Below are 18,089 nucleotides of genomic sequence, written 5' to 3' on the forward strand. Positions count from 1 at the left end.
AAGAGTAAATCGGGAGCTGGCGGTAAAAGGTGATGAGAAGCTGCTTTCTCTCTAGTCTTTAATACTACTAAATTAAAAACGGCTAACGTAAATAGCCCCCGTGTAGATTTGTGCGAAATTGAAAAATAAAGAAATCTTTAATGTTTTACGTAAACAGTCTAATTTCAAACTGTCAATTATGTTTCATAAAATAGCCACTACTATCTCTTATTATATGTAGATTAATTTTAGTAGTTTATTTTGTATTAGATTTCTTCAAAAACAAATTTGATTTTTTTCTTTTTTGTAAGGTCACGATGTGAAGAATTAGACAAACGGAATTAAATTTTCGTTGCGTTACATTTTGTAAAAGAAAAAAGTGTTTCTATATCGCTGAATATCATGCAAAATGTCTTAAAGTAAATACAGCTTAAAAACATAAAAAGTTCACATGATTGTGACGTGAAGAATTTTACACTGTGACAACGTTTTTAAAACAAGCACAGTCGCCAGTTAACTAACAAACCTAACACATTTACGTGAATAATATTAGGTTGCGAAACTTTGTTTAAAGCCGCAAACAGTTCATTATAAATAATGACACATAGGAGCATTCATAAGTGAAAAATTAAGTCTCAGCAATAACACACCTACTAAAAACTTTATGAAAATGAAAAATGAGAGTATACGAAAGGAAAGCGCGTTATTCTCAACAGTGTTTATGGAAATATTCTATGGATGAGATGTATGGATTTTGGCATCTACCTAAAATAATACTTTTATTTTGCCCCAGAAATAGAAAATTTTCTGCTTATTTTATTATTCCAAGCTTTTAAAAATTTTAATTTGTTTGTATCATTACCTACAAATAGCAATAATAAATGTCATAACCTTTATTAACCCTAATAACTTGCCATACGAGAAATGAGCGATTTGGTAATAATCAACTGTGATATAGCGGGTGTTGCTTATTCCTCTGTAAGCTTATAGCCAAAACGTAAAAACAACTTAAAGTTGATATTTTATGAATTTTTTTATTTGGAAACATGTTATTCAAATTATTACTTCAGTGTAAAATATATAACATACCGAAAAAAATCTATAAAAACACAATGGATGTGTTTCTATACTTTATAACAAAGTATGCATTATGAGGTTACATATAACTTCCAGCAAAATATAATAATGGAACAAATAATTTCAATTTGCAGTAACTTTATTTACATTCCTCTTTGTTAATTTAAAACAAGAACCAGAAACTGAGTGAAAGAACAAGTAACAGTGGTGTATTTAATTAGGGGCGGTCAGTCACAGAAGCCCATGGTCTTAATGGAGTCCAATTGATAATTTTATTCTATATAAAATTACATAAGATGTAGGGCTCACAAACATTATTAGTCCCTGGGCCCATACAACCTTATATTTGCCATTGGCAAGTAATAAGTTGTAATCAAAAGAAGCTTAACTCAAACTTACTATATTATTTGCAGTATTTATCCATTCTAACATCACCGCAATTGTCAAGCTATCAACAATATATGACATACTATAATGTGCAACACAGATATTATTATTTTCAAATTAATTAATATAAAACATACTTGCAAATGTAAGTTGATTAAAAAACTGTATCTAGAATAATGTTTGGTTACCTTTTTAGCATGGTCAAATTAAATCTCAAACAGTCCATGTTTTTCAATTTGAGTAAATAGGCGAAACGTTAATAACGTTATGTGAATATTTAATTAATCCATGTTGATTTATAAAATTGGAATAACATTTCATTATCAGTGCCCTAGTGACACAGTGGTATGTCTGTAGACTTATACTGCTAGAAACTGGGTTTCGATACACGTGGTGGGCAGAGCACAGATAGCCCTTGGTGATGAGTATCAAATAACAGCACTAAAAACTTTCATATCATTTGATTCGCTTTGAAAATCGTAGGATAATGTTTTTGTTTGAAACGAACTGTAAATTTCCAATAATCGATTGTTAATAAACTGACAAAACTCGGTTGGAATTATCAATTCTATTGAAACTTTATTCATACAAAACACACTCAATAATTGTTTCACTGTGTTTAAGCAATCAAAGTAAACACTAAAAATCATATACCGATGTAGATATCATCCAGAAACATCGTTTTCCTAAGAAAAAAAGGATCTAAATTTTCTAGATAACTATAATTTTACATTAATTTTGTTGGCCCCATACATGATAACGAAATTGTTGGAATGTAATTCTTAAGCATAACTAGTTAAGATGTTTTTATTGATTTTTATTAGTTAGCTAATTCAACTTTGCAGTAAATTTTAGATTATATAATAATATAAATTGAAAATCACAAATATATTCATTTTATTCATAAAATATAATTGGATAATTTTGAAATCGTTTATTTACTTTACTGTTAGGCAGCGACAGAACAGTTTATCAAATGGATAAAGTTTTATATTGAATAATTCGTGAACATCAGACAAGGGCCTTGTGTATATGGCATAATTTATGTTTGCGCATTGAACAAAGTATTCCGTTTGTTGGAAATTTGTGACATTTCGGTGTTTAGTGAACCAAATAAATCGTGTGCAGTTAACTGAAGAAAAGGTGAGCTTGAAGTTCAACTTTGTATTGTCTGTTTATTGTCTTTTGTTTCTGAATAATAACTAGAGAAATAGAAAACTGTAAAGTAACTGTAATAAAAGGTATTTAACAATAGAGGAACATTGATTAGTTCTCAATACTTGCATATATGTATTTTCATAAACAAAGTTTAACCAAGGAAAATTGATATGTTTAATTATTTGTAAAACTCTAAAAAGTGTTAAACTGATTATTGCCTTTAAGTACCAAAAATAGCATATCTTCGAAAATATTCACGAGTTCCTGGAAAATCATAAGGCAACAATATTTTCATTGAGCACTATGTTATGAACTTATTTTCTTTTTTTGTAAATATACACACAATATTCTCGTTTGAATACCAGTTTTATATTCTTTCAAATCATTCATTTTAACAAACTCTGGTCCCCCGGGTGTGTGTTTGCAGGAGTAGCAGTAAACAGACTTACAACGCTAGGATCCAGAGATTCGATTTCCCGCTGTGGACACAGCAGATAGCCTATCATGTCTTTTCGCTAAAAACAGCCAACAGAAAACTGTGACATCAAACTAATATACAAAGAATTATAACGATCCAGTTTCATGTCCTGTTCCTTTATTTACATCTTCAACTGTAATGTAATGTAATGTAATGAAAAGAACAGAAACATGAACTTCGATTTTTGAATGTGAGGTGTGTTATGAAGGGTTATAATCTGTTACCCAGTCTTTCTATAAGGAAAATCGCTTGATTTACGTTTCATGACTGTAGCACTAAACAATATAAAGGATGCGAGTTTTCATTTGCTTGAACAAATTCTTGAACTGACAACAAATTTAAACACCGTGTCACATTGCGAGCCCGCGAATGCCCGTGGTGAATTGACCAGTGTAGTAGAAAGGGTGTTTGAGGTCCATGCTGGCATGGTAATGAGACATTCCGTTGAAAGTTGGCGATATGAAATGCTCACCACCGTGGGTTAGCATGCCCCCGCCAAAGGAGGTTTCAACGTTTCCTGGGCCAAAGCATTCGGCACCAGGAGCCGTGTGAGTATGCGGACTCCATCCGTTCACGGCGGCGGGGACTCGGCTATGTAAAGCGGCAGCAGAGGCGACGTTGCTGTTCCAAGCGTTGGTTGTTTCTTCCGAAGAAATTATACCGGCCGCTGGAGCTGATCCGGTCCCCACAGATCCCGGACGAAGAGGTAATGATTGCGGATTAGATGGATAATCTGAAGAGTTGACAGATGTGTGGGACGAGCCATTGGTAGGTACACTAGAGGTTAGCATAGTTAACATCTAAAGATAAGACAATAATTTTCTGTTAAATACGGATATAAAAAGTATCAGATAATCTACATATATTCATCAAACGTTAGGTGCATATATGTACCTACTTCATTATATACGTAAAAACGTTTGGTATGGGTAGAGAAAGCTTTTTCTACCCATACCAGCTGTTTTTACATGTATAATTTTCTCTATAAATGGGTTTTCTCGTCATCACGGATACCTACAGTGTTTGAAATATTTATGAAATACAATAAAACTAGAAGTCTTGCCTGCTGAAAATCGTTATTTTTGTTTATTTTAATCGAAAATGTCCCATGATGACACATATAGCTGGTTGAAAATCAAAGTATAGGTACATCGGCTAATTTATAACAACGTCACGTCCGACGCGTACCGTAGTAGGATGAGATAAAGACTGCTACAATTGTAGTTGCCCGGTAACTTTTTAAGCCTAAGTTTAAATATTTTTACTGTCATTGTTTGTTGAATTTCGCGCATAGTTACTTCAGTACTAGCTGCTCTTGGCGTTCCTCATTTTGAAAAGACAGATTCGAGGGGAAGCAACTAGTTAACACCACTCACCATCAACTCGTGGGCTACTCTTATCGAATAGTGAAAGAACAACAACAAAATACAACTAACCGTGGCAGGAATTTAGTTTGAAGAAAGTGAAACTAACATTGTTTATCTGCTCTTCCCAGCTGGGGTGCTCGGTAACAGTTGCTCCGCTCCAAACCCGCGCGTGAGAATAAATTACGGCAGTGACTGTAATCATGACTAAAGATATTGATAGGAGCTCTAAAAAAATTATTTGAGAGAATGATTGTGAAGAAGGTAAGCGGAGGTAAGACATAATTCTTCTTGTCCATTGGTGATGTAGTCGATGATGCAATGAAATCGACGAGGCGCAACAGAGAGATCCACAAAAGTATACGGTGGAATTTGACCGTTACTCTTATAACGCACCCGCGGTCTTAAAGAGCACAATTTTAATTTTTTCCCTCCCCCAGCGGTAACGGGCACCAACTATTTTTGATTTTTTACATAAATATTTCATTTAAGATATAGAATTAATAATTATGGTTAATATTTTAATTTATGTTATAGAGGAATGTTTTATTATAAGTAATGCTGCCATTGTAGGTGCACTCCAGTTTTTCGGCTTATGCTGAAATAGTTGTGATATAGAACAGTTATTTATTAATTCAGGAAAAACAATGACATATGTCGACAAAAACGTATTGAAATGTAACAGGCAGTTGACCTAGTTGACCAATTACCGCAAGTATTAGAATTTAAGAAACATGAGTTCAAGTGATGTCAAGGAATTGATAGGTGAGTAAAGACTAGACTATAAATAATAGATAAACAAAATATAGTATTTATTACTTTTTATACTGCATATAACATGTAAAAATGTAAACCCACAAGAAAGTATAAAATTTTTAAGTATAGTTCGGTGTGTAAGCGTAGACCAGCTGCTACTGTCAAAAGGAATGAGTTTCCTGAGAGACTTTGGTAAAGTAGAAAAATGTGGATAAAAAACAAACTATCATAATAAGACGCTCAACGGTTCTTGTTTTAAGCTTTCAGATAAGGAAAAAGAATGCTGATCAAATGTTAGGACGTACAAACAGATCCTTATATAGACATCGTGTTGAAGTAGCTTCTTCATAGCAGAAATACACTTGTTCAGCAATGGTTGATGACGGTACACCCTCCAAACAACGCATGACAAACGATGATGAGATACACTGGAAAGTTTTTTTATTTTCAACAACGTTTTTGCCATTTCACGTTCTCCGTTATGAAACAAAAAGCAAAGGAGCCAATCAGATCTAAAAGTCCAGGTAAGAAACAAAGAATAGCGGCCGTTTTTCCCCAAATTACCTGGAGAGTCACGCTACGCAAATAAGCGTACACTTCTGTCATGAAATAACAGAAATAAAGCAGACAAGGAATGAATACAACATACGGGGCGGATACTTCTACATCAACTGTGTAACAAAACAAAACTTATCTATCATTGAAAGTATACGACTATAGTTTACGAAAATGATAGTTGTGTAATTCTGACCCCAAGTGAAAAAAGTGTTAAGGTGTCAGTTTAAAGTTAACAAGTAGCGAAAGTTGTTAATATATATTAAGATGTGTGTCAATGTAATTTAAAGATCAACAAAGGTCATCTTGAGGTCATTTATGAAATACCTCTCTAACAATATGAGTGCTTGTCCAAATTAACCTAAAATTATCTTATTGTTGTATCATATAAGAATATTTGCCATTTCATATTATGACTGATTTTGCTCTTGTAGCATGTATTTTTGAACCACACCCCTGTTTTTAGAGTTATAAATTCTAATAGAGCCAAAGGAAGCTATCACTTTATATACTTTATCTACGGCAGTTTAATGTTGAATTTTGTTAGCTTTTTATTGCTAGTTTTTAAAGGTAAATAATTATTACTTAGTGTCTTGTGTTATTATGTACGTAATGACTAGAATCTCACTGCGCCAAATGAATGTTAGTAAAATTCAGATGGAGTGGATTTTATAAAATGTAAATGACGCCCGCATTAGGTAGTTGTTGAAACAAATACATTTTCAACAAAATAATTGATTTGCTTGAATTTTGGCAAAGCTACACGTCACACCAAACATACTCGCGCTTTCAGATATAGGGAAGGTATAACGTGACGGTCGATCCCGCTATTCGTTAGTAAAAGTGTGCTCTCCGAGTTGGCGGTGATTCGAACTCGCGACCCTCCGATTAAGAGTCGAGTGCCTTAACCACCAGACCATGCCGGGCCCGAAATAATTGAAGTTATAAAAAAAAACGAAGAAAGGGGTGTATGAGCATACTACTAATAATACGTACTATGACATTTAGATAAATAGGGGACGTTGTTGCGACTATCACGAACACTTTAAAAATTCAAATCAACAATGGTATTTTACAAACTGTAATAGAACACTGATGTCGCCATAGCTGAGTACTTATTATTTTAATATATATATATATGGCCAAGCGCGTAAGGCGTGCGACTCGTAATCTGAGGGTCGCGGGTTCGCGCCCGCGTCGCGCTAAACATGCTCACCCTCCCAGCCGTGGGGGTGTATAATGTGACGGTCAATTCCACTATTCGTTGGTAAAAGAATAGCCCAAGAGTTGGCGGTTGGTGGTGATGACTAGTTGCCTTCCCCCTAGTCTTACACTGCTAAATTAGGGACGGCTAGCACAGATAGCCCTCGAGTAGCTTTGTGCGAAATTCCAAAACAAACAAACAAACAATATATATATAACTTGAAATTAACGAAAGATAAGATCCCAACCTTATGCTTGTATGGAGCTCAAATTTTGATATTTGTTTCATAATAATTTCTTAAAATACTCATGATAAATAGATGTTAATACATATTTTAAAATATATGAATATATGGTTGTAATGCGGTACCTTCATAATTATTGTGTTTGTCAGTTTAGAACGTTGACTTTTAGTTGTTTTTTTCTGAACTCTACATGACTTTTGAACATCCATATGTATTTTAATACATCAACCTATATGTCAGGAATATGATGTTGTTACTATATCAACATATGTTTCCGTAATAGACGGAGTATTACCCTAAATCTCTTGAGCTAGCCGAAACAAGTGGAATATCACTTCAAAGTGATGAAGCAATACTAACCGATCATTGTGACATTTTTTTGTTTGTTTTTGAATTTCGCGCAAAGCTACACGAGGGCTATCTCCGCTAGCCATCACTAATTTAGCAATGTAAGACTAGAGGGAAGGCTGCTAGTCATCACCACCCACCGCCAATTCTTGGGTTACTCTTTTACCAACGAAAAGTAGGATTGACCTTCACGAAACCCACATCCAATTATCATTTCTCGAATATGATTGGTTAGTTTGTTCATAACAAGAGTGTTAAAAGCAATTATTTTTAAGCAAATGTTATGGTAAGTTATTTAACTCGGTAAGAGTCGTTCGTTGTATTTGTAACTCATTGGTGTCGATATTGTAGAACGTTGCGTAAAATTTATTGATGTTGAGTATGTATGTATAGCAAACAGACGATTTTGCAATAAACATATAAATAGTATAAAATAAGCGGAAGACAGTAGAAAGAAAGAGCCAGAACACATGAGAAACAAAGTAAAGCTACGTTCGTTCAGAGAAGAAAGACGTAAAGATTAATATAGGCCAAACGGTTCATATACAGTTGAGTGACTCTAATAGTGTTGAGGCCTGGTATTGAGGCCAGATGGGTTAAGGCGTTCGATTCATAATCTGAGGGTTGCGGGTTCGAATCCCGGTCGCACCAAACATGCTCACCCTTTCAGCCATGGGGGGCGTTATGATGTGACAGTCAATTCCACTATTCGTTGGTAAAAGAGTAGCTCAAGAGTTGACGGTGGGTGGCGATGACTAGCTGCCTTCCCTCTAGTCTTACACTGCTAAATTAGGGACGGCTAGCACAGATAGCCCTCGTGTAGCTTTGCGTGAAATTCAAGAAACAAACAAATTGATAGTGTTGAAAAGGATAAGAAGAATAGTTCATTTCGTGAAAAAGAGTTTTAAAGCAATTGAGCATGCCTGCATGTACTTGACAAAAAGTAGACGTTTATTGGAAGTAGGCCTAAATCTGGAAAAGGAGCAGACGATTTTAGAAGTATAGCGCACAACTGTGGTAACTCCACGAACTGTAAGTTTGGCGGTAGTTATAAAGAAAAATAATTCGGCTTGTCAGCTGAAATTCTAAAGCGATTTAATACACCTTAGTGGAGTTTTGACAAGACGAAGAAAACCATATGGTGTTTGTAAAATTTCAAAAGCATTAAGGATTGAGAGACAATATATTGAGCAAGAAAGGATAGTTTTTATTTTGATAGCCAATACTTCATTATTTACAGAAAGATAGTCTATTGGGCTATAAAATGTAGTTCACTGTTCACAGAGAAATCTGTTGCGATAGAAAGGATATTTAGTTATTGTTAACATAAAGTTCGTAATTGCTGATAGAAAGATAATCTATTGAACCAGAAATACTATTTCGTTATTAACAGATAGCACGTTGTTACTGAGAGAAATAAATTCGTTGGGTTAGAAAGAATACTACGCTACTGTTGAAATAAGGTTCGCATATGTTTACAAATAGATAACGTGTCGAACCAGACAGGGTGGTTTGTCATTCCAACATCTCTGTGTTCGTCATTATTGAACGAGAGAAAATCTCATTTGATGACAATGAATCAACTTTGAAATTAATAAATCATGGAGTCGGCTTTAATGAATAACGATAAGGTGTTTTCATCGTCAAGTATCATTCAAATCGTAATTAATAAAAGTGTTCTGTTGAGCGAGAAATAGTAGTTCATTATTGTTGACAGAAATGACATATACAGTCTAGCGAAGAACAGCCATGAATGACGTTTTATCTACTAAAACATATTTTTAATTATTTTTACGATTGTGTATCTAAAAGGGAATTCAGATATTTTGATATTCTTAGTACAGATATTTTTCTTAAATGTCCTCTTTTTTATCGAACAAGAGATGCTACTTTATCTCTCCCGATATTCACAGCTAATGTAACATAATATTTAATTTTGTAAAAGAACAAAAATACCAAAAAGATTTTCTTCGCACTTTGAGTATTTGCTAAGTAAAGCTGGCACTTTCTGGAAGTTACCTGAGAGGGAAGGGTGGACATTGTTGAAACATAAGAGGAATCCGCCATGTGATTGGTGTAATTCAAGTTCATACGGTTGTCATTCATAGGCACGCCTTGGTGGTGGAGTGGCACTGAAGACGTGGGTTGAACAGGGTGATGTAACGTTGTTGGCTCTGAAAAACGGAGTTATGCATTCATTTATTATTAATATAGCATGTTATTCGCGTATGACGTTCTTACCAGACATATGGCATATGTGTAACATACGTGTTGAAAATAGAAATAAAACAACACTCTGTTATGTACTACATCACAAAAATACTGATTTAGTAAAATACACCTACTAAAAACAAATTTCCTTAAAACTATAATATGAGTAGTAATGCAGTTTGATTTATTGAAGCAAAACTGGAATTCAAGTATTACATGAACGTTTCATCTAAACCCAACAGGTGCCGCCACAATCTCATTAAAGGCGAAGTATCCAGTAACTCGGCCAAATTACAACCTGTATCAAGAGAACCGAACTTTTGGCCGAAACTAGATATTGAACAACTGCTCAAAATGCTGTAATGTCACTATCCTTATGTTTTTAAATAAATATAAACATTCTTATATCACACTGAAAACGACAGATTCATATCTGTTTTAGACTAAGAGAAAGGAACAAGCAACCAAAAGGTGGTAAAATTCTTTTTTCGTCTCCTCGTCGAAGGGGCGGGAACAAATAATAGTAAAGAAAGACCGGTGAAAACACATTTCAAATGGCAAATAATTATATATTGATGTTTTATTTGCTATATATTGTATCTTTAGTGACATTATCTTCTAAATGTTATTAGCTTGATTTGATTTTCCTCAAAACCTGGTCCTCTTTGCTCCATTCAAACATATTGACTTTGATACTGGATACGAGTATGAAAACATGCATTTTCAACACTGTCTAAATGCTTCTTTTACTTAAACTTATAACAAATATAATACATTTAAATATCGCATATTCCTTTGAAATAATCCAGATGAGCTTAGTTCAGTTTAACGAGTAAGATAAGCGACGGTAAAAGAGTTGTTGTCGAATTTTGCACTAGTCCTTCCTACTTTTCAAATGGTACAACTATACGGAAAACACTTAATCAACAACAACACTAACCTGATTCTTAGGCCACTCTTTATCAGCCAATAGTGAGATTGACCCGCATATCATAATGTCTCCAAGAAAATATGACCATGTTCAGCAGCGGATTTCTATCCTGCGACTCGCAGATTGCGATTCGAGCGCCTTAATGGTAGGCATTAGGCCATAACAGGTGACGGAAAAATATTTCAATCAATCACGATCCCTTCTTTATTAAGTATTGTCACCATATACAAATACAAAACTTATAATTTGTTGAAAATAAACTATATTTATTAGATATAAGTTCATATCGTTCCCAATAATCGCTTGAGGAAACTAATTGTGACATCACATTGAAAAGTGAGGTCCTAACTAAATGATAAATCCTGTACAATACGCTGTAGTATGATAAGCGCCGTCTATTATACTGACAATGTAGTATATAAAATATACTAAAGAAACATACACAATATACTGCTATGATGATATAGTCATATACACAATATAGTATACTTACAATGTATCACATAAAACATACTACTCTTATAACATAGTACATATACATATATTATAATCACAATGTAGCACACAAAACATACTATTCTTATAACGTAGCACATATTCACTATATACTGTATTCACAACATAGCACACGAATCATTAAATGTGAGGCAGATCACGTTACTTTGTTAATATCTAAGATTATTAATCATTGGGTTTTATGAATAATACTTTTTAAGGACACAACGCAATTTGTTTATGTTCTTTCACAATGAAATGGCTTTCAGTGGCACATCATTATCTACACGATAATAAAACAATATCGAAATGACTTATGATACTTGACCTTCCACTGTGACTTTATATGGTTTGTGGTTTTTCACGTGACTTGCTAATTTGCATATTTAAACTTGTTTTGGTATAACGTATTCAACACTGTATAATAAAGAAAGGTTTTAAATCCACTAATTGTTTGATTTTATTACTGTGGGATTTTGACAACCATTTCAAATTCCGCCTAGCTATTACTTTAGTACCAGTGACTTAGTACACGCACGCCGTCCCGCCATTCGTCTGAGGCCCACAAAATAAATGTCACGCTAGAAGCAGATACCTGGGCTAGTAACATACAAACAGAACGTGTACGTGCAGTACAAATCTACTCAGCAAAATATAAAGTATCAAACGTACATGTGTAGTACAGACATATACCAACCATAGAAGTACAATAACATATAATCAACATTTGTACGCGTACAATACAAACATTACTGAGTGAAAAATAACATACGATTGGCACAGGTACATGTATAGAGCATAAATGTAAAAATAACATTCAAGTGGCACATATACATACATAGCACAAAGGCAAAATTACCGCTTACATAACAACGCAAAAATTCTCATTTATGCCTTTTTGTGTTGCGAAATTCATTTCGAACGTATACAATTTCACACGAACATTATAGCTTGGAATTTAAGTAGTTTTTGAAAAATGTGTATATATATATATATATAGACTGCAATTTTCATTATAATTTTAATGATTTGCAATTATTTTAATGGAAAGTTACATTTGCCATTCCCGCTAAATTCCATAATACATTTTTTTTAACGTCGACTAACCACTGACTATTTTGTTTAGAAAATTTTAAGTTTTCACTTGAGTGTAGTCTACATTGACTGAAAACCTTTTGCGAATGACACAACCCATGCTGGGATAATGATATATAAAGATGAGGACCTTATCTCAGTTACAAAATGTCAATCAAGCTAAACATATAAAACTACAGCACACATGATATAGTACATATACACAATATGGTATACTCAAAATAGAACACATAAACATACTAGTCTTTACCTTGTGAAGGACTGGAGCCCGCTAAAATGTAGGGACCACTTGTTGGGTAGGCCATAGGTAGTCCAAGTGTACTAAAATTGGTCAGTTGCTGACTTCCTATTTGTTTCCTCCATCTTGCACGCCGGTTGCTGAACCACACCTACAGAATGGCACATATTAACAAGTTTGCTATACAGACTACACGTGTATTTCAAGATCCGAAATTTAATTTTACAACACTTGCTAATTGTCACTTGAAGAAGTTTTCCTCTGGTTCGTAATTTAGTGTATTTATTTTACTTCATATGTTTGTGTGAAAGTTTGAAAGTTATTATTAATATTTATATGAAAAATCTAATACTGGGGAATACACTGTTTGTCAACTCAGCAGTGTTATTCTGTATATGTACAAATACCCTTAAAGAGTTTGATTTATATGAGTCTAGACTTATTTTGTTTCAGCAACTAGTTACACATGACTATATTTACCGAGGAACTTTAAAGAAAGAATGCCAAGAGACGAAAAAGAGATTGTATCTCAGGGTGTGAAGTATTATAGAAAACAGCTTGTTTCTTGTCAATCAATTAGATTTCTTTAAGACTTGCTAATTGAACACATGAGTTAACGAGTGAGGAAACCTTCGAGAGGACGCTGAAGCCGTCAACCTGTTATTAACCTGAACAGCAGGATTCCATGTTAGACCTTGTTCTCAACTTCACTCTTCGTTCTGGTTTTGATTGTAGATTTGCACCTTGAAAACATGGAATCTAGCTGTCAACCAATCAACATGGTTGATTTTTCATCAGTGACCAGCTCGATGTGCACCTGCTGAGGATGTGAACGTTCTTAGTGGGTGACCCATCCCTCGGTCTGGGCATTCAGAGTAGCACCAGATTCGTATCGCTCGTTACGTGCACACCTGGCCCAACTCTTGCCCGACAGCTCTGCATAAGCTCAGTGGTGTCACTGTCCGGTTCGACTAATTCTCCCTGTAATTCTAAGGCCGCATAGTTCCACCTACCGCAGTGAATAGATGCCTTTAGTTGATGATAAGCGGCCTACCGACAGAGGGCGTGACGAACCATTACTTATTTTCGCACCTTCAGGTGACAGCCGACGACGGTTTCCCGCCCTTTCTGAACTCAGTTGAGAAACCCCATGAGCTTGACTGGTAGGTAAGAGGCGGGTATAAAGTTGCAATATATATATGTAAAGAGAATTTAATTGATTAGTTTCTCATTTTAATCAGCAAAAAACAATATACAACCATGTAGCTAGTGTTGTGATGTTTATCATACCGACTCGAAAGCAAATCTGTTTATTTCTATTTTCAGGTCTACATTTATAAGGTTGTCTCCTTCTCATTCATGAAATTCAGTATGTTTGTCTGTAGATAATTTTGCATGATACTTATTTAAACCAATACAAGCTTAAAGTTTTGTTGTTACCATTCAACGATACCTTAAAGTTCAATTTCAATAACTAGACTTTGCATTCATTAAGTTAAAAGAATTTCTAAAACATTTTAAATTAAAAGTAACATCAGAATTCAGGTATGCAATGATTTAAGTTATAGGGGCTTACATAATAGCACAACTACAAGTATCTCAGGGTCAGTTGTTTATAATCTGGGACATCATGAGTTACTGGAAAGTTAGAAAGGAACAAACATGACAAACATACTTGAATTTGGAAAGTTTTATTATATCATTCCTGGTGTAAAATCACGCACAATGAATATGCACACACTAAATGAAACGCGGCACTAGTTTCCAAATAAAAAGCGATACTCCGCTTGAAATTCTAGGAAAGAGGTGGAACTAAATTAAGGTGGAAACGTGCAAAATTTCAAAATGCAAAATATTAAATTATTTCAAATTTATCATGCGGTTTGAAAATGTTCTGAATGTCAAACATCATTGTACCTCTTGAGTGAACCAAAAGATATTTACCACAATAAAACTAAACAAAAGCATTTTTTTTTAAATCACTATTTAATCTAGTCACACTAGTTAAAGAACTTCATTGAAAAATACAGTAACATCGACTTTTAGAGTAGAAATGTTTTGGTTTTAATAATTTCAACGTTTCGACCCATAGTATGAAGTCATCGTTAGGTTAATTAAATATCATGGAAATAGCCTATGTACGCATGTGCCGCTTTTCCAAATGGACGTTTTTTTTATTATATTACGTTATATTTCTTAGGGCACCTAGACGACTTTTGCCACTGTTTTTTGAGTTTATGGTTTCTTACCATGTCTAGAGTACTTTGTAACAGGTAAGAATCCACAAACCCAAAGAACAGTGGCAAAAATTGTCTATGTGCCCAAGAAACTGGAAGAGGCGACACTTGGTTACACAGGTTATTTCTATGACACGTCGGTTCAACTGTTGCATTCTTCAAGCAGTCGGAAAATAAAATCTATTTCAGGCTCTTCCATATCAAGACATACTGGTCAAATTACGATGTTGTTTATGAATTAAGCAAAAAACTACTCAATGGGCTATCTGTGCTCTGCCCACCACGGGTATCGAAACCTGGTTTTAGCGTTGTAAGTCCGCAGACCCGCTGAGGTACTGGGAGGCGTCAAATTACGAAACACAACAAACAGTTAAGCTGTTACTTGTAAACGGGCATAACTAAACAACGCCAACCTAAACTCTCATTATGTAGATTGTTAGAATAAATGAATCGTTGAAGATACAAAGTGCTAATAATGTTTAAATGACCGATAATATATATACATATATACGCATAAGTATATGCATCTATATCTTCATATGTATGTCTACCTATCTATCTATATATATGCGTTTCTCTCTCTCTCTCTATATATATATATATATATACACACAACACACACACACATATATATATATGTATGTGTGTATATATATATATATATATATAATGTGTGGTAACTTGAAGTTTTTGGCTTAAATATACCTACTAATTTGCCACGTGAATAAATGTTTTGTTTGAGAAGTGAAACAGTCGAAAGCTGTATTTTTCCTGAAGTCATTTTTGATGTAAGTTATTCATTAGATTTTTTTCGGTTCTTTTCAACCATTCAATGTTACACTCCATTATATAATATCTAGAACTGTATGTAATATCATGCTACATAAAAAAAAAAAAAACGCTACTTGTTCAAATTATGCTTAAACTGTGTCAGAATGTGAACGTTACAAATATATCGTTCTCAATTCAGTTATCAGCTATCTTGTTAATTAAACGCTGTCTAACCTGCACCCGAGCCTCTGTCAGTTTTGTTCTCTGGGCTAGTTCTTCTCTAGTGTAAATATCCGGGTACTGAGTCCTTTCAAAAGCCTTTTCAAGTTCATCTAGCTGAGATGCTGTAAAAGTTGTCCGCGAGCGGCGCTGCTTTCGCTTCAACGTCAGGGCCGGTTCAGAATCACTGCCATCTTCTGAGTGTGAAGTTTCGTCATTTCCACCTATGTGGATAAAAATAACAATGCTCCTAATATATACAATATTCGCGAATTAGAAACCAATACAAAATCTAGTTTAGAAACTGTGTAGTCTTTATTTCATGTATATTTAAACAAAGAAACTTAACATAAAAAAGCTAATGTAAACAACATCTGTTCATAGTTTCACCGTGTATTTAATCACTTGTGATAAAAGTATCAAGAGTTATTACTTGTATAAAGTAAACCGAATGAATTTATCTTCAAGTCAAACAAGTAAACACAGTGACGAATTTTCTAATCAGATATAGAATGATGTTCATCAATCCACAAACTAAGAAACACTACATTGAAAGCAGTCTTTTCTTAATAACAACTGGATACACTTGCGCTGAACACGAGAGAAAATAGAAAATTGCTCTCTAATAACTGACTGCAGTTGTTCATGTTTCGAACTGTTTAAAAAATGTATTTTAATCTTTAAACGCACTGTGTGGTTTTAGTCATGTTCACACAATAACGAGATATAAAAGTTAATATAAATGACCACAAGTATTTGACATAGTAAGTTAAAGGATGTTATCTAATAACCAACTGCCACACAACTGTTATTATATGTTTATTTTAATTTAAGTATTTATTATAGAAAATCAAACAACAAACAAACAAACAAAAACGAAATCTCAATCTATACTGAATCACCGGAGGAAGGTCTTTCTCTGATGCATTGTTTCATATTTCAGACTATCAATAAATCTATCTGTAAGGGTATATTCGCACTTTATTCTATTATGCTCAAACATGTATTGTTGTGCAAATGTTGCAGATCGTTAACATATTCTGCCACACTTTTAACAGTCCTATCTACATCTGGCCTTAAACTTAGCACCATGGATTGCTCAATTTTCTTCATGATGACACCTAAACAAAACTATACAAGTGAATCTCATTCAACGACACACAGATGACAACGCAGGATCAAGATTAAACTATCCTGAGATGGTTAAAAAATCTATGCTGGGCTGTCCAGGGTAAGTAGTATTCAATGAGGTGTTAAACAGCATTCAAGATTGGATATCCGTGGACAGTAAAAGGTAGTTTGGTCTGGCCTCTAGGTTTTCCACACAACTACTTGTCAAAGTTGTTTCACGAATTTGTTCAAATCTTCTCTCGCAGCATGTTTAAATGACAATGTACTGATCTGTTTTATATCACCCTTTCCAGTTACATTCGGTGAAGGCAGCACTTTTGCATTTTCCTTATGCTCCCAATATTGCTAGACCTTGATCTGTGATCTTGCATTTTTACGATCATGAAATACCTATTTAATTTCATTTATTATTCTTTACTTCCTCTGAAAGTGTGTATGTTATATAAGCTTGTGACTAAGTGTATTGCTGAGCTGGTAAAGTACTTAATAAGCATCCTACCTGGAATGTAATTTCATCTTCAGCTTATTCAAGTGTTGTTCCCTTCACTGTGGAAGCAACGACCGTTAATAGATTGCACCTACCAAATGTGCCTATGTTCTTCATGTAATGTAAGGTGAATTAACCCAATGATGGGAGACAAGTAATTTGGTGACTACTAATCAATGAGCCTCTTCCAAAGACCTCAGTGGCTCTTGGCTTGTTAGCATCTACAGATAAATTTATCCTCTCGTTCAGGATAGTATTTATATGCTGCCTGAACTTACTGCAATCATGGATAACCTAGATTCTCAACACAAGGAAAAATGAGTTAAAGAATGGGCTTCTTGATAAAATACATGGCTACATCCCAGGTCCAAGATCAAGTTTTCTCTCGCTCTTTAAAGTTCCTTCACCTAGGTTCAGTTCCAGTGTGAATTTCTTTATCCCAACAATAACTTCTTATTGCATGATGAAAAGACAGATAATCCTCAGTGAAATCATAAAAGGGACAAAACTGAATAATGGGGTTAGAGTCATGTTTCAAATTGCCTGCCTTAAGTTAAATGTAGTCTTAATTAAAGTTACAGTTACAACATTAAACTTATCTGATATTAGCTTCATTTTACTAATTCTTACTAGTCTACGTAACCAACAGGTAGTTAAATCCTTGCAGTAACAAAATGTATGATCTGAGAAAATGAAGTAGGTAAAACAAAAGATGATGAACAGG

General features: G+C 34.2%; 1 protein-coding gene across 1 annotated transcript in view; it reads right to left on the reverse strand.

Annotated features, from left to right (window-relative positions):
- Window positions 1–997: 997 nt before the first annotated feature.
- The window catches only part of LOC143230469 (protein gooseberry-like), a 69,970-nt gene continuing 52,878 nt past the window's right edge, over window positions 998–18,089 (reverse strand). The window contains exons 5-8 of the mRNA XM_076464096.1: window positions 15,763–15,971; window positions 12,533–12,671; window positions 9,570–9,724; window positions 998–3,879 (exon numbers count right to left, since the gene is read on the reverse strand). Coding sequence (XP_076320211.1) covers window positions 3,430–3,879; window positions 9,570–9,724; window positions 12,533–12,671; window positions 15,763–15,971 — 953 coding nt within the window. The 3' untranslated portion in view covers window positions 998–3,429. The remainder of the gene's footprint in view (window positions 3,880–9,569; window positions 9,725–12,532; window positions 12,672–15,762; window positions 15,972–18,089) is intronic.

The sequence above is a fragment of the Tachypleus tridentatus genome, chromosome 10 (genome assembly GCF_004210375.1).
Source record: "Tachypleus tridentatus isolate NWPU-2018 chromosome 10, ASM421037v1, whole genome shotgun sequence".
NCBI lineage: Eukaryota > Metazoa > Arthropoda > Merostomata > Xiphosura > Limulidae > Tachypleus > Tachypleus tridentatus.